We start from the raw sequence: 16,850 nt of genomic DNA, 5'->3' as shown, positions 1-16,850 counted from the left end.
AGTTGATCTAAGATTAGTAAGATTAAAACAAATAAAAGCTTGGCATGGTAATAATTAAATCTCCTTTGCAGTATCGCGTCTGGGGTTCCACCTGAAATTAATGTGATAGAGTAAAAATTAAAATGATAGTGATTAAAGTGAACATGAATAGTTTTATTATTCTTTAAAAGTCTGGCACTTTAGAATTACTGAGCTCTAGCAGTACTGCTCATATTCTTGCTCTCACAAATCCACAGGATGACCGTTTGGAATTCCTATAGTGAAGAGGATCACAAAAAGCAGTTTTGTGCAGCCAAGTTGTGAACAACATGAGCAGAAATATGAACCACTATCTTTGCTACACAGTCTCTAGATACCAAATAGAGGTATTTAAAATACGTCTAATTTGTTCCATCAGCAGTAAGCCAAATTTATCATTTTCAATTTAGTTTGTTAAGCTGTTTTTAAATAACGTACTTTAACATAAATACACAATTTGCTTACACTGTGTTTTTAAACAAAGTATCCGAATGTAATGCCTAGCTTTAAGTAATGGACACTCAAGAATGAATTCTCGAATTGAATCAGTTAGGACAACTTTCTTGTCCCAGCTTCCGGAGACACACTGCCCTTCACAGTGCAGATACGAACAATAATAATAATAATAATAATAATAATAATAATATTCAGCAATTTCTGTCATTCGTTCAGAATGCCATGAATGTGTGCAGGTTCTTCCCATTTTGTTTTTTAGTAATCAGGAATCAAATAATCTAAACAAACATACTTAAACAACTGTGAACAGAGAGATAGACAAATTATGTGTGTTTAGTTTTTATGGTCACCACAAGGGTACCAGAAATGCAGCTGAATACCGAGTTCAAAAACAAACAAAATCTGCTAAATAAACCAAATCTTCAAGGTATACAATCTCATAAATCAAGATAAAATCACCTAAAATCATATAGGTACAAAACAATCCAACATTAAAAGTACTTAAACCACATGAGAGCACAAAATGATTGACTTTACCCTGCTCTTTTATACGTGATTGGTCAGTGGATGCCAAACAGCACTCAAACACAATGCCACCCTAAATGTTTCAAGGTCATGCAAAAAAAAAAAAAAAGTACACTACATTAATACACTAGATTTTGGTGCAGCCAAGATACATTTCAAAATCCAGGCAAATAAGCAGTATATCCTTCAAGTACTAACCATTAGAGCACTGTTGCTGAATTGGCAAAAAAGGAACAAAAATCAGAATTACTTTATAGTTATTATATAAATTCTGGAACCAAGCTTGTACAACAGAAAAATTACTTGTCAACGCCACCATGTAGCAAAAATTAAAAATAAAGCAACAGAGTGTGATGAGACTTTAAATCATATATATACATATATATTTAAAAAAAGATAGCAAAGTGCATCTGATTTAGCTCTGAGAACTCTAGGCTGCTGATATGATTTTATATATTCTTTTAAAAGGACATGAAGTTTATCCCTTTGGTTCTATTTTCCATACACACTTTCATCACTGTATGCAATATACAGGAAGAAATCCTCTTCATGATGCTCCTAAAAATGGGGGAGAGAGAGAGAGAGAGAGAGAGAGAGAGAGAGAGAGAGAGAGCGAGCGAGAGAGGGTTGACAAATCATATTCATATTGGATAAACCAACAAAGAGATGTAGTAGTTGTGAAAGCCTGAGAGAGACAGACAGAGAGAATATCAATAGCATACCTGGTATAGCAGGCCCATGGTTGCAGAGGTGGGAGGAATCACATTGTTTACAAAGAAGAATAACGCATCCTCGGCCCTCAGGTGGATTCGTTTTCGGATGAGAAAGTAGAATTGGCCCACTACCATGACACACAGAAATGACAGGTGACTAAAGCGTTCCTGACACCAAAGCTATTAAAAAGGATGTGGACAGGACACCAATTTATTGGATCTTTTCATTTCAGCACCATGAAAAATCAATTCTTTCTAGCAAATGAAAGGTAATTATTATTCACAGATGATGGCTGTATAAGGCAAACACCCAGCGGATTAAACCACTCTGCATGAAGTCTAGCCAAGAAGTTCACAGAACACTGTTACACAAGTGACAAACGGTGTTGTCTCACTTGTAATTATAAATCCTACTTAAATGCGTAAAATATCTATTTTAAAAACATTAGGTATTTGTGGACAACAATTAATAGTTTTAGGATGATGATGATTTCAGACATTTTCCACCACTGTTTTGCTCCTTGATACCGTACGCTACTGCAGATAAGGATCTATACCATCTGACTTGAAATATTGGACATTCAAAACATTGTATTGTTTACCTGTGAGATCAGAGGGGACAAGGTATTTCTTTTTGTCCAGATCTCCTATTCTGGCTTTGGGGGCTTTTTCAACAATTACCTAGAAAAATAAATATCAGCAATTAGGGCAACACCAATGCAGTATTTTATCAATATAGGAAGGATGGTTTTCCAGACATGGATTAAGCCTAGACTTGAAATAAATTGCAGTGCCAACTGTGAATAAGCAATAGAAATTCTTATTAGCTGGGTTTGGAAACTGGCTGAAACCGATCCAAGTTCATATTCACACTTGCACACATTTGAAAATAATTTAAATGTTTATTTTTTACATGACTACATATTTTAAATTATTACATACAATTTACACCTTTTGAGGAGCTTTTCAATTTGTAACTACTTAAAATGTACGTTTTGCACACTGTTCCTGGCTACATAAATGCATACATGAAAAAGAACCACAAATTTGTTTATTTATTCAGTTTTAACAATAAGTTACACTGCTGAAATACTCTTAATAAATAAAATACCCTTTGAAAAAAAACATCTTCTTAAAGAAGTACTTTTATATTGACCCACCCATATCTCATATATATATATATATATATATATATATATTCTATTGCAATCGAAATTCTCTTCCACACCCACATATTCATTTTCACAGAATGCGCTTATATAAACATGGCATGACTGAAATTCAACATCTCAGCATGTGTTCATTGCCTTCATGATAAATAACAGCATAAAGCATATGGATCCCTGGGAAAGACAAGTTTCCAACCATTAAATCTGATTTTAGTCATACCCTTAAAATAAGAATTACCATATGAACTGCTTCAGTATTACATTTGTAGCATTTAGCAGAGGCGCTTGTTCCAAGTGATGTTTTCCGTATGACAGTATGTGCGACTTTGCTCTACTAGCTTTGCACTGGTGTATGCGTATTATGCTAAGATGGAAAAGAGAACTGTATTAGTGGTCAAAAAAAGGTTTACTTAGTTTGCAAGTCGGTCTTAAGATTTGTCACTTCACATTCAGCACACATACTGAATTTGTATTTGTCTAGAAACATCCAATTAGGTGTTCAGTTAAGCACTATACCCAGTCCATTGGGTTGCGGGTCATTGTTAACACAGCAGTGACACCGACATGTGTAAACACTGTGCCAATACACACCTAGTAATGCAAACAAACATTACTTGTGCAGTCTACAATTACAGTGTTAGCTAGCTAGCTTGTTTAGATTACATTAAAGTTATACTAAATTTACGCTATACCCAGCTAACTTGTTAACTTATCTAGCTAGCTACTTTAGCTACCTAACGCTAGCTAGATCGACAGTTATTCTGGGCTTGGCCTGCTAACATAGCTTCGATAATGCTACTGTCCGGTTAAAGTTAGCTAGCTAACGTAATATTGATCTGTTGTCATGTTAGCGAGCTAATTATAAACACGATGCAATTACAAAGTCGCAACCTAGTTTCCTGTTCCTCATTCAACCCGTTAGGGATACTTAGCTAAGCTAGGTTAGACAGCTAGCTTTAACGATATACTCTGCGGCTCGCATCTTTTATATCCTCAGAAGATAAATAGATAGCTAACACTACATTCGTTTAATTCCATTTCGACTAACCAATAGTAAGATTTTTTTTTTTCGCAAACATGCTAGCTACACCAGCTAGCTTTGTATTATAGCTACCGAGATAAAGAGTTCAGGACGGTAGCTGCCTAGCGTCAACCTAGCAAGTGTCCGAGGTGGGCGAAAGGGCTAGCATTAGCTAACCTAGCTACTTACAGGAACCCTATCGGGATACTTCTTTCTTATTTTCTCTCCCTCGGATCGCCTCTTCTCGAACGGATGCTCCTCTTTATACTGGAACTTCATTGCAACCAAATGTAAGAGAGGCTGCAGTATAATAAATTGTCGGTCGTACAAACACAGCTTACAAACTACACAATTAAAACAGTTTAACTGACTGCTCGCTAGCCGACAACGTTGTTTGCGAAGGTGTTCAGGAGCGGATGAATACAATAACAACCGTTGCGTCAACCAATGTTTCCTTAGAATTAATCAGTACTTGGTATATATTTTCCTAAGTTGTTAAAATCTAATCATACGAAAAAGATAAATAAAGACAATTAAATTAAAAATGCTGATATTTCAGCTCTCTGTATTATAGTAGTCATGCAGGTACTACTTTGGCATAACCCTGTCAAAGAGCGCAGAGTACATGTAAGTAGATGTTCGGTTGGTGTTTACGTAGTCGTCACGAGATGTGGGGGAAATTTGTAGACTCAGTGAAAATTTCCCAATTTGTCAAATGCAATTCAAGGCAGACGTAATTCCTAATCGGGGAAAGCCAAGTACTTCACTGTTCTACGAAAATGGCCTAAATTTTGTTTTGTTTAATTTGAATCCTGAAATGATTAAAATGATGGTGTGACACAACAGAGTCAAAGTAACCGTCACATTATTCAGTTCTCGAAGGGCTCCTTAATAAGTCTTGTTTGTCACATGGAGACACACTATATGTAATTACTTTGTGCTCTGTCCTTAACATGCTGGGGGGGGGGGGGGTTGGAAACTTTGTGCACTACAGTTTTTTATTCCTTTACGTCTTTAACTACAGTAAAAGGTACTTACTCGTTGGAATCGTTTAAATATTTTTATATGATTATATATGTCCCTGTTGCATCCCTCTGCTGAGTGATCTCTGGTGTATTTATACTGCGCCCAGAACTGCTCTCCTCTGTACTGTTTGTTGTTGTCATGCCTGGAGTCTGTTAGATCCACTCTTAGGAGACACAACCCAAATGCTCTAGTCACCACTGGAACAATCTTGGTTTTAATCTTCTACATTCTCCCTGGCTCTTCTTTCAGTCCCTGTTATTGCTCATATAATGTAATCGGAATCATTTGTTTTTACATTACCTCCTCAAATTCAGTCTGAAGATATTTGAATCATATTAATTAGTTTCTGTTAATTCCAGAAATAGGCATGGTAACTGAAGAAGAGAAAAGTGACCACATCTCTAGAGATGATATTATTATTATTATTATAAAAATCATATGCTGCTAGTACATGCATATGCACAAATAATTTCCTATTGGGGTAATATCCAACTGAAACTGGAATGAGGTTGTGAAGGTCAGGATTTTGAAGCAGTTTTTTTTTTTTTTTTTTTTTTTTTTAATACAGAATTACTCTGCAGTACATTGTTATAATAGGGCTGGAAAAAAGAGACAAACCTCATACTGACACGTGTTTATTAGTAACGTGCAGATCCCCAGACTGACTTTTAAGTTAAGTTAAAAAAAAACAAAAAAACAATCAACCCTTTTCAAAAGTTGTACGAAACCAGCCTGGGTCAGCCACTTCTCTCTTTAAATGCTCTACAGTTATATACTTTTTAGGGCACTGAAAGAATACATTGACCAGAGGTATAAAAATGTTATAAATTTGCGGCTGAACAGTCCAGGAGAGGGGGAACGACACAGCTGCATTATGCAAACAATTTATAGTGAAAACTGTACATCAACAATATCCCTGTGGCATTAAATTTAACCTGAATTCAGCCACGTTGAAGAGGTCCATGTGAAAAAATAATTATTCTATTAAATGTCACAAAAACCTGTTGCCCTTTCATTAGCAGGGACCCATTTGTACCTTCTTTTTTTTGCAATATCTTCTCCTAACTAGTATATTCTGATTAAAAATCTTCCTTGCCTTGGGTGTATTGTTTAAAAAAAAAAAAAAAAAAACACACAATAAATAAGTCTCAGGCATCTTTCTCCACAAGTATATATGACTGTGGGCTGCAGTGTTGCCCCTAGAGACTTGGATCTTTGTCACTTCAGGACAACTAGCTGCTGTCCAGGGTGCTAAAACCATGTGACCTCTGACGTACTTCAGCACCCATGTTACATACAGACGGTGCCCGTGTGGCTACCTGGTGGAGACTCCCATTTCAGCAATTCTGCCTACTACTGTGAAGAAGCACAGTACCGACTTTCAAAAGCCGGCAGTTACAAAGACTTTTTTTGCCATCGACCCCACTGAGATGGAAGCAGAAGATACTGTCTGCTGCCTGTAACCTGAGAACAGCAGATCTGTTGTCCAGAATCTTTCCCACAGAGTTTCCCCATTTTCAGTCAGTAGCTTTACATATGTAAAACCAGTCACTTTGAGGGTTCACACTGGTCACCTTGGTGGGCGTTCACTGGTTTTATGTGCAACCCTTACAGTCTGAGTACCTCAATGTGCACCAGACATACAAGACAGCCCCAATGCCATTCCTGGAGAACTGTAAGGCAGAGACTCCATTTTGTTCCCAGTTGCCTTCTAATTTGGCATCTCTGCCATCATTTTCCTCAAGCCTGTTAAGTTGAGATCTGGGCCACTGCCTGATCACCCTCGTGCTGGGTGTTGTAGGAAGAGAGCATCAGCACTAAGAGAGGGAAGATAAGGCAGAAGTCTTGTAGAAAGGAGATGAACACACAGTGTCCCATCTGGACAATCACCAAAGTCGATGCTGGTGGAGATTTCGGCTAAGGACAGACCGGACATCAGAAGTGAATCTGCAGGTAGAAGACACATTCAAGTTCTATTACAACAGATAATGAAATCTAGTGTTGCACAGGTGCGAAATGTTTTAGAATTATGTTTAAATCAATACCTCAGTGCATCCAACATTGGCAGCAGGTTAAGAAGTGCTGTGTCACTGGGGTCACTGAACCATGACTTTATGGGTATTGCATTATCTGTGGGAACAAAGAGAAAGGATTAATAGTCCAAAACTGCTCTACTAAAGTCAACTCTCTGTTAAAAATACAGTAAGGATGAGTCAGGAGATGGTATTCAGGCAGGAGATTATGTTCAGATTCTAGATGTTTATTTGCAAGCATGGAGACCGGTTTTCATTTCTTAATGTTGACATGTTCTCCCAGAAGATATACCATGGCACAGAACAGGTATCAGAATTATCGAAGCATACAACATAAACCTTAAGTGTCAAACTCAAAACAAAACACCATTAGAAATAATCATAGACAGACATGAGCATATAGGATGGGCACATGAAAAATATTTTCATATGCCCATCCTATAAATACAATGCTAAAGATGACATGCACTCTATTCTGATATTGTGCCAATTGTGTGATTTTTTAGTTACTGATTTAAACCACAAGCCTGTAATGTGATGGACTAAACAGTTTTTAAATAAATAAACACACCACACACACACAAGCCTCTAAACCACACACACAGCCAGCTCCATTCTTGGAGTAGGGAAGTTACCAGTAGCATCTTTTTTACTGTAGGGCCTTGTTAGGCTATTCTACACAATTCCACCCCTCCTGAGACCAGTTATGGTTACTTAAAAAAAAAAATATATATATATATTTTTTTTTTACACAAGAGTTGTACTGAAAATCAGGGACATGAACATTTGTGCTGGCAATGGGTCCTCATTATGTCACTAAGCAACTCCTAACTGCTGCGTGTGTCTGACAAGGTGGACTAATTTGAAGTTGTTTTACCGCTTTTGTGTTTCTTTTTATTTGTGTCAAACACAAATACCTGTCTATACCCAGATCCGTTTGGCCTTGCAGTGGAAAAGAGGCTAGTGACTACAGTTGAGCACCTGTGGTCTAGGATTGAGTGGAAAACTCAGTGTTTTCACTGAGGCTAGTACATGTAAGAAATGACTGTAAAATAATAAACATTCAGTAAATACCCTGACTAATGGAAGGAGTCAGAAATGAGTTGGATTTTTCAAATCAACTAGTTTATGTTCATTATTTGTTAAACTCAATCTGTGTGTATATGTATCATCTCTGAGCTGTTAATCATATATGAGATGTGCTAAAAGTAAAGGAAGTAGCTACACTTGAGCTACTTGAGCATATCACTACATAACTTAGAACATTTCTTATTTTTAAAAGAAATGGAAACAAATAAGATATACTTCATTTTAAACTGTCCCTATTCAATTGATAATATCTTACCTGGATGACTGCGATATGCTCCAGGTGAGTTGTCAAGGATTACTATACTGGAAAGGTCACCATGCACAAGGGACAAGTCTTTTATATAACTACCTAAATCCAATGTGCAGTGCTGTGGAAAAAAAGACAGAACTGTGCATGCATTATCTGTGGAGATGCACTGTAACCAGTTTGCATGATTATATGTGTGCAAAATGAACAACCAGCATAAGGTACCATGGGAATGCTAGTTACCTGTCTATAGTATCGTCGCTTCAGGATGCCTTTGTTGTTGTCTAACTTGTCAGCTACTGCCGATCCATAGATTTCCATGCTAGCAGTGAATACCACCAGCTCGTACCACTGACTGACTACCTCTAAGAAAAAGTCCACATGGGGCCTTTTATGCACAAAAAATCTGACTGGGTGTTTGTCTATAACAACCTGAATACAAAACAAAGTGAGAAGAGGGAAAGAAGAGTAGTAGTTAATTACTAGTACTGAGATAAAGACAGACAGAGAGATATTTCTTTGTAAATACAACTGCACTGAGAGACCCTGGTAGGGATACATTCAAACAAGAAGTAAGTGGTTGCTTAAGGGGCATATGGCCAACAAGATTAAGACCTGGTAAATACAGTCCTGAAATTTGGTTCAAATAATGCTGCGGACATTAAGGAGAGGAGGCCTATCCTGCATGCAATTCCAAACAAACAACTTTCTGTAATGGTTTTCCTCAGGTATGACGCACTTGGCATGACTTCAAGGAAAATGAGTTCATTGGTTTCTTTGGTGTTATTGTTTGAGTGTAGAAGAAGTACATGCATTATGTATTACTTTTTTAATGTCATATACTTAGCTCCTCGGTATAGTGTTTTCTTACTTTGAGGGTGAAGTCTGGTGGAGTGCCAGGCCGCACCGTCGGTCTCAGGACCCCATCATGATGAGAGTGAATCAACGTCTCATCAAGGTCTAAAACCAGAATTTTCCGCTTCACTGCACCTGCACAAATACACCAATGCTATTGTCAGAAGCCAATACTCATATACAACCTCCTCTATGCACTGCTGCCCCTCTATGACCACAAAGCATTAAAAACCGCACTTGAGTACTGGTGGCACGCAGGGTAATTGGTTATCTACTGCCTATTCCTTCCATTTACATTGAAACCAAGTGCATCTCCTGCTGACAAAGAACGTATTTGTTGATTTTGTATTTTGTCCATTTCTTACTCCTGAGTATTTGAAAGATTCAGTAAACCATGTTTGTGTGTGTTGGGGCAAATTATAGATTGATGCAGTTAAGGTGGGAGAAATAAGCCTCAATTTCAAAAGCTTTAATATGAGTATATTGTGATCCATGTGTGAATCACCTACAGTGTATAGCCTAAAATATGTAGACACCTTCCTTAATTATGCAGTTCTTGTGTTTCAGCCACAACTGTTAACGGGTATATAAAACCAAGCAATTATAGACAAACACTTACAGTAGATGTGTCATATGGAACAGCTCAGTGACCATGCAAGGCTGCAATGTAGCCCATAACAATGGCCTTTCCTATGTTGCACCACTCACTACAGAGTTCATATTAATTCCCATGGTTTTGAAATGGGGTGTCCAACACCCACCTAAATGTGATGGTCTGGTGTCCACGTGCTTTTGGCTATATAGTATATGACTGCTACATTATTTTCTTGTCTAGTGCTTCTTTGATCATAAGATCTAAAGAAATGCAAGTGCCAGTAAAGCAGGTAATTATGAGAGTGAAAAAAATGAATTAAGATGAAACATAACCAAAACAAGTCATCTATCCCGTATATTGTTAAGCAGAAAGAATGCACTGGCATATTTGGTAAACATGGTCCACCACAAGACCACATTAGTGGGTTACTGTAAAAATGAGGGGGGGAAAAAAAAGCATGTAGACTTTTAGAGAAAGAGGAAACTTCAGAAAAGAAAAGGAACTGCTCATTAACACAGTGTTATGGATGTGCATGGCTACCAGTAAAACTGGCTCACTTGTCCTTACTTATGACACACCAGGAGCAAGCCTTGAATTTTGTAATTTTGAATTCCAAGGTGTACAAAAGAATCTTAATTATGGGTATGGTACAGTTACCAGAAATAGCTGAGGGTTTTTTCAGAACCAAATACTGGAATGTTCTTAACAAGTCAATCATCTGACTTAAACCCCAATGAGCAAGCATTTCGCTTACTGCAGTGAACACAAATGTTAACAGAAAAAGCCCTGAAACAAGCAATAACTTAAAATGGCCACATTACAGACCTGGCAGAGCTACACCCAGGGAGATATTTAGTGGTGTCTGTGGGTCACAGACTAAAGACATCAGCTGCAAAGGGTTACAAACTCAGCCTATAAACTTTACAATTTTATTTAGGACTGCATACTTTTGTTTTACTATTTTTTATTGTTTCCCGTTAGAGTACAAACCTAAAACATAACATTAAATCATGCCAGTGTAATGTAGGAAAACTAAATGTTTAACAACAGTAATATGCATTATGCCTTCATAATACCTGCCCAGGTCTAATAAACCTTTTTTATTAAAAACAATCAATTTATATTAGAATACACATTTTTATACAAAAATGTTGTATTAAGGATATCAGTTTTTATTTTAAGTTTTGCTGATATTTTAATTGGGTGATTTTATTCCCCTTTTTAAAAAACCTTAATTGGGTGATCTTTTGAGGCAATGCAATGGCGGTAACCACAAAAGGTCAAATCTGAGTTAGGTACATCATTCTCAATTCTCAAAGCATTCTTAATTTTCCATGTTTCATGCATTCTTGTACTTGGTTGACCCAAAACTCTAAATTATAGTGCATCTAATACACAGATGATTATAGAATTCATGACAGCAAGAGACAGACAGGGATAGAAACAAGACAGAGATACTCACTGAGTCTGTTTCTGGACAGCGGTGACAAGGGTAATGTATCATATCGCACTGTCTGATACTGGATTATCTAGAACAGGGATGAGACAGGAAACAGTATAATGTGGTAGTAAACATGTAGTTCAGTACAATGTGGTGTAAAACATGACAATTTTTGGACTCTCATACAGAAAAACGTAATATTTTGTTTGCCTGTATTTTAAACATAACACATCAGGAAAAGTCCATCTGTAAATTAAACAAATTACATTTCACATCCAGATTAATGGCAAAAAAGATTTTTGAGGTTTTCCTAGAGCTGGTTGTGCACTTTAAATTCAGATGAACATTTTCACTCATCAATTATGAGCCAGGCAATTTATAAACAGCTGTACTTTGACTCAATTGAGCCAATACGCACGTCAAATGCACAAATACATATTTACAGTAGTCTCAGACCGCACAAGTTCTAAAATGCCATTTTTAATTACTTTTCCCCACACTTTCTCAGAGAAACCTGTACCACTGTCTACAAGGTCCACACACCAATACCTCCCCATCTACCACCAACATCCAATCTTTTCCAGCCTGTCTGCAAGTCACAGTGAGAATTTAGGGTGGCTCTGGTGGAAGGGGCGTTCCAGCATTTTCTGGGAGCTTTTCACTGAGATATATTGTACCCACCCTCCCAGCCAACAGACCCAAGGGACCTGATCAGATATTGGCTTGTATTTACTTGCCAAGTAGGCCATACCTTTTCAGATTCTGTTGGATGTTTGTGCATCATAAATGGTCATTCTAAAGATTATTAAATAGTCTGAGTGTGCTGCAGCGGACCGGTAGCGACCCACCTTTTGGCTTTGCTGATCGCTCATATGGGCTACTTAAATTCAAATAGCTAAAGACTTAACATTCATAACTTCCTAATATAATAACTTTTTATACGTTGTTATTAAGTTACAGTCCTTACTAACAATGCAAATTATACACGCACATTAATAATGCCCAAGGGCTGCAATATTAAGCCTACGTAACATTGGTTGTAAACTGATTACACTCCAGTACAGATTGCACAGCTGTAAGGATGTAAAAAGTACGGTTGGAAAACCGGACTGGAAAGGCTGGAAATCGGGTCTTTGTTTCGAATATCACTCAATATGTGCCATCTAACCGGAATATCTACTGCCAAGCACAGAGAATTGGGATTTATGTATCTAGCTAAACAATTATTAAAAAAACCCAACAACAACTATGCAAGAAGACTGCATCTAATTTCTTACTTCGTAAAGCAAAAGCTTTAGATAGTTAGCCAACAGTTATCTAATCTGGCTAATGTGTTTGACCTGACACGTATACATTTGTCCAGTACTAGACAGAACTGTAGCGTTAACAGGAGGGATCTTTATGTATACACACTTGTACAAATTATTGTTGTCTTTGAGCCCCGATACTGAGGACAGGCCACAATTGAAAACCATTTCAAAGCAAATGCTCACCGTCCTTAGGTGTTTCCTGAGTATGTATAGAAAGAAGCCCCATATTTTGGACGTCACGCCAAAGAAAGTGCGGATACTCAGCACACACTCACGAGTCTTTAGCATGTCAACCATAACACCTATGTCCGCAGTTTATATGAGTGAAATGCAAGCTAGCTGTGCAAGTCACTCTTTCCGGACAAGGAGATCCGTGCGTCCAAATATTTATCTTAAAACTTCAACGTCCAATTGAGCCTTAGCTAACTTCTGAGTCTAAGACATGGCTCACTGCTTAAAATGAAGGAAAAGGAGCCTCGCATCATTAAAAAGAGTGCATATGCAAAATTTCACTTTGGTGGACGAAGCATTTCTGTCTTTAAATAGGCAGGTCGCTAGCTTGTTTTGTTCAATTTAATTTTGTTGTTGGAATGCCAGCTCACGCAGAGCCAGAAGATGCAACTAACGTTACCTAGCTAGCTAGCTTTCCAACTGGCTAGTAACACTCGGAAACAAATCCACTTTTTCCAAGGAATACATGTGACATTAAGTCCAGAGTGCTTCGATTTGGAGCGCGACGATGGTTCAAATGAACTGGTGGTTATCACACCAAGTTTGATTTTGTTTTTTTGTTTTCCTCCTCTCAACTGAAACGTGTGACTAAGCTAATAAAGTCAAGCGCTATAAGACAGTTCAAAGCAAATCCGGAACTGGACTTGAGCATGCCATCGTCATCCAGACGTCACTTCCGGAGTAACTATAACGTTGACTTGCATTTTTAAGGACGAAAGGTAGAAAAACCTTTTTTGACCCTCGGAATAGATGAGTAGGCTGTTAAGGTTTAAAACTAGCCATAACGCCCACATAAATATTTAACAAACTGATGTCAGATTTCTTTTGTAATGACCTAAATACAAATATTTGCATATGCTCATTTCAGGTTTTGCTGGTGCAGACAAGATAAGACCAGTTCCATTAGCATCAGTCACCAATGACTAATTGGTAGCAAGAGATGAAACACCATCATTAAAGCATCAATGACTAGAAATGATTTAAGTATTGAAAAGTGTGCATTTGCATACAAACAGATGACAAGTTGGGAAAACCACTTAGGTTTATTAGAATTACTGATAAAGCAACCTGTTTGTTTACCCACTTTCTGTAACAACTATCACAGCATAATTAGGAATACTCCATTAAAAAAAGGAAACTGCAGAAATATTTTGTTCATAAACAAAATGGACAAAAATGCAAGCAACAGCTGGTCATTTACACCTGTTTCAAAACCGCCACTTCTTTTATATGCTGTTATTTTTAACACGGTAGGGTTTTTGCAGATAAGTTTTTCTAATATTTTTTTGTTTGCATATCTCTAGCACCAGTAAAAGGTTTAAGTGTTTTATCCACCATTAGCAGTAGCTCTGACACATCTTTTAAACATCAAGGTCATCGTCTGGGTCTTCTTCATCAAAATCATCACTGGCATCAGGTTCATACATAATCTGTCCAGAACTCTGACTAGGCCTCAACAAAGCAGACTTCCTGTTTATAGGTAAATAATAAATAAACAGAAATAAATAAATAAATAGTAGAAAAAATTCACAACACTTCTAACTTTAACATTTATATTAAATGTTAATTTTTTGTGGTGGCTCCATCATAAATGTAACTTACTTTTCTTGGCTAAAAACAAAGGGTAGAGCAACTTTTTCCTTTGCTTCTCTTTCTGCTTCAGATAAACGAAGATTAAAGGTCAAATTTGATGCTGGATCTCCCTACAAAATGGACGTGGACATGGAAAAACACATTTTAACCTCCTAAACTGTGTGAAGGGAAATTCAAACATTAGAACCAAGTAGCCAAACATTCACATTTACCTCATTTGTGTCCAAATCTGCCTTTACATGTCCAGATTGGCTGGGCTTGTTCTGTATGGATAGTATCAAATCATCTTTTATGCTGAAAAAGTTATCCTAATAGGAAACAGAAAGACTGCATTAGACAAAATTAAAGCTTCAGAAACGTCACATTGTAGTCCTCATAATTAATTGTTTAATTACCTCTTGCATAACCTTTCCAGATTTTTTCCGTTGTGTTGTCTTGGCCACAGCAGAGTCTACAATGTCCAAAGGTGCCACAGAAATGACAGTGCTGGCTAAGTGGCATATACTTCCCACAATGCCCTGCTGATGAAGGTCTTTGTGCAGGAGACCAAAAGTCATCCTTATAGAACCTTCTGCTTCTCAGTAAGAAAAATACTTGTATCACAATCCAGATGAACAGTAATATATTCAGGATATGCTGTTTTCACAGAGGAGTTTTAATTTCGAATTAAATTTTACATCTGTAAATCAAATGTATTTGTTTAAATATTTTATATATCTTATGCATTTGTCTTATTGCATGATGTCAAAATAACAAGATGCAAGAGCACAGATATCTACACAATGAGAGCATTACCTGATGCTACAAATCTAAAACTGCCCAAAAGTTAAACGAGGCTGAAATGAATGAAGGTCCAATGCAGAAAATAAAAGAATGGATATTAACAGGTGAATATACCAAACCCTCTCCTAAGAAAAGTTTCACTTAACCAAGCCATTTATGCATTAAATATGTTCACATCATATGTAAAAGATAACCAACCTCTTTTAAGCTTCTGAAGTTCCTGACAGATAACAGCAGGGTTATGGTGCCTTAGAACCCAAGACAATGAGTCAATGACAAGTATCGTAGCTTTGGCATTTTGTGTCTTATTGACCAGCTGTATAATGTGAGGTGTGGTGAAGTGCTTCACTCTGAATGAAGACTGCTTGGTCCAGCCCAGAGGGTCACTGTATGCATTGTGAAAATGAAACCTATTAAAAGAAAAAGTAGCAGGTCAACATCTTTCTGCGATTTCAAAAGACACTGGAAGTATGTGTCTGATTAGGCAAGACAAAGTATGATATAGTCTGAGTCATCTTTAATTGGTATCATTCAGTGCTGACATTTAGTGCTGACAAATGTTTGTAAAGTTAATCATTTTTATGATTATAAAAAAGATTAGAGCCATGACTTACAAGTGCACATAATTCCTGTCCAAGCCCTTGCGAATCTCCTGCTCAGGAACTTCAAAACCCAATACATGAACAATCTCCTCGCTTAAGAGATAAAATTTGATTCAGTTGAGTTCATTATGTAGACAGTGTTGGATAGTGTTCAAAAAATATTTCATGTTGAATTTTTGTTACTTCAGACAAAATCTACATTTATAGTAGCCACTCCTTCAATAAACAACTTTAAATAAATAAAGCACTGCTGTTCTGCCAATAAACTGTGGCCAAAAAAAACCCTTCACTTTATTTCGCATTTAACCCCTTCTAAGTATATTGACAGACAGAGTTTTTGCACCAATTGTCTAAATAGTTTCTTAAAGCTAATTCAAATAAAACATCTATCCCTATCCCCAGCGAACTCCAGTCAATGGCAAAACACACATTACACATCTACACATGCCTTAGTTCACAGGGACATACATTATTATTATTATTATTACTATTATTATGTCAAGATTATTCCTCAGTAAAAGCATTGTGCAACACCAAAGATTTTAATTGTTTTTTTCTGCCTCTGTATCAGATTTGTCACAACTTTCCTTTTATGTGCATTTACGCTGTCACATACCTCTTTATAGCACAATTTATGTAATACTTCAGCAGTTGCCGTCCTGAATAACTAGCTGTGTCTGCAGGGCAAAATATATTAAATACAGAAAGCTATTTAAGGAAACGTATGTACAATAAACTGCAGAGCTAAACTTAATTAAGATTTTAAAAGAATCCCCCCCCCCCCCCCCCCCAGTTTAGTAAGGAAATCATAACTTTACCCTGGATGACAACGAATCCCCCTGCTTCTTTTTCTTGTAATACACTTAACAACATTATAAACTAGCCAGATAGTTAGCCAGGTATCGATCTTAGTCTACAGTGTTATATCGAAATGTTTGGCCAGTTAGCCAGTCAACCGTGTCAGTCCTTCTAATCTTAATGAACTTGAAGCTTACAAGTCAACAAACATTCATATACTCAACATAAATGAATAACACAAAAAATCCGTTGTCTGTAGTATGACAGAAGCGCCATCGTTTCTTCTTCAGTGATATTATAGCAAGTTACGAACCAACTTCCTAGCGCACATCGCCATCTAGAGTG

At 37.1% G+C, this 16,850-nt stretch overlaps 3 protein-coding genes across 11 annotated transcripts; all 3 read right to left on the bottom strand.

Annotated features, from left to right (window-relative positions):
* Nucleotides 1-132: 132 nt before the first annotated feature.
* On the bottom strand, nt 133-4,377 carry gabarapb (GABA(A) receptor-associated protein b). Its single transcript, XM_027015596.3, has 4 exons — nt 4,092-4,377; nt 2,315-2,393; nt 1,722-1,840; nt 133-1,557 (listed from the first exon to the last, which is right to left on the bottom strand). Exons 1-4 carry the CDS (start codon nt 4,179-4,181, stop codon nt 1,492-1,494), a joined length of 354 nt encoding a protein of 117 aa, XP_026871397.1. The 5' UTR covers nt 4,182-4,377; the 3' UTR covers nt 133-1,491.
* A 1,170-nt stretch (nt 4,378-5,547) lies between these two features.
* On the bottom strand, nt 5,548-13,397 carry ctdnep1b (CTD nuclear envelope phosphatase 1b). Of its 2 annotated transcripts, none has more exons than XM_027015554.3 (7): nt 12,682-13,397; nt 11,210-11,267; nt 9,169-9,287; nt 8,541-8,729; nt 8,307-8,418; nt 6,974-7,058; nt 5,548-6,875 (listed from the first exon to the last, which is right to left on the bottom strand). In XM_027015554.3, exons 1-7 carry the CDS (start codon nt 12,793-12,795, stop codon nt 6,815-6,817), a joined length of 738 nt encoding a protein of 245 aa, XP_026871355.1. In that variant the 5' UTR covers nt 12,796-13,397; the 3' UTR covers nt 5,548-6,814. The 2 variants fall into 2 exon arrangements, with proteins under 2 accessions (XP_026871355.1, XP_026871354.1); XM_027015553.3 differs by having other exon boundaries at nt 11,210-11,276; nt 12,682-13,395.
* Nucleotides 13,398-13,738: 341 nt separating this feature from the next.
* Nucleotides 13,739-16,815, bottom strand: elp5 (elongator acetyltransferase complex subunit 5). Of its 8 annotated transcripts, none has more exons than XM_081694792.1 (9): nt 16,526-16,814; nt 16,324-16,384; nt 15,720-15,800; nt 15,455-15,515; nt 15,304-15,325; nt 14,718-14,773; nt 14,535-14,630; nt 14,332-14,432; nt 13,739-14,199 (listed from the first exon to the last, which is right to left on the bottom strand). In XM_081694792.1, exons 1-9 carry the CDS (start codon nt 16,578-16,580, stop codon nt 14,091-14,093), a joined length of 642 nt encoding a protein of 213 aa, XP_081550918.1. In that variant the 5' UTR covers nt 16,581-16,814; the 3' UTR covers nt 13,739-14,090. The 8 variants fall into 8 exon arrangements, with proteins under 8 accessions (XP_081550918.1, XP_081550914.1, XP_081550915.1 ...); XM_081694788.1 differs by having other exon boundaries at nt 14,718-14,896; nt 16,526-16,813; XM_081694789.1 differs by having other exon boundaries at nt 14,718-14,893; nt 16,526-16,813.
* Nucleotides 16,816-16,850: the final 35 nt, after the last annotated feature.

Source organism: Electrophorus electricus, chromosome 13, assembly GCF_041902795.1.
Source record: "Electrophorus electricus isolate QZ-2024a chromosome 13, ASM4190279v1, whole genome shotgun sequence".
NCBI classification, from domain to species: Eukaryota; Metazoa; Chordata; class Actinopteri; order Gymnotiformes; family Gymnotidae; genus Electrophorus; species Electrophorus electricus.
Note: the sequence above shows the minus strand (reverse complement) of the source record. Positions and strands in the feature narration are given on the sequence as shown.

Coding starts and splice junctions, on each gene's coding strand:
- elp5 (XM_027015603.3), bottom strand. CDS start 16,580: ATGTTGTTAAGTGTATTACAAGAAAAAGAAGCAGGGGGATTCGTTGTC. Junction 16,385..16,525: donor GGGATTCGTTGTCATCCAGG/GTAAAGTTATGA, acceptor TTTGCCCTGCAG/ACACAGCTAGTTATTCAGGA. Junction 15,801..16,323: donor ATAAATTGTGCTATAAAGAG/GTATGTGACAGC, acceptor TTATCTCTTAAG/CGAGGAGATTGTTCATGTAT.
- ctdnep1b (XM_027015553.3), bottom strand. CDS start 12,795: ATGGTTGACATGCTAAAGACTCGTGAGTGTGTGCTGAGTATCCGCACT. Junction 11,277..12,681: donor TCAGGAAACACCTAAGGACG/GTGAGCATTTGC, acceptor TCCCTGTTCTAG/ATAATCCAGTATCAGACAGT. Junction 7,059..8,306: donor AGCATATCGCAGTCATCCAG/GTAAGATATTAT, acceptor TTGTTCCCACAG/ATAATGCAATACCCATAAAG.
- gabarapb (XM_027015596.3), bottom strand. CDS start 4,181: ATGAAGTTCCAGTATAAAGAGGAGCATCCGTTCGAGAAGAGGCGATCC. Junction 2,394..4,091: donor AGTATCCCGATAGGGTTCCT/GTAAGTAGCTAG, acceptor TTATTTTTCTAG/GTAATTGTTGAAAAAGCCCC. Junction 1,558..1,721: donor CCATGGGCCTGCTATACCAG/GTATGCTATTGA, acceptor CCCCATTTTTAG/GAGCATCATGAAGAGGATTT.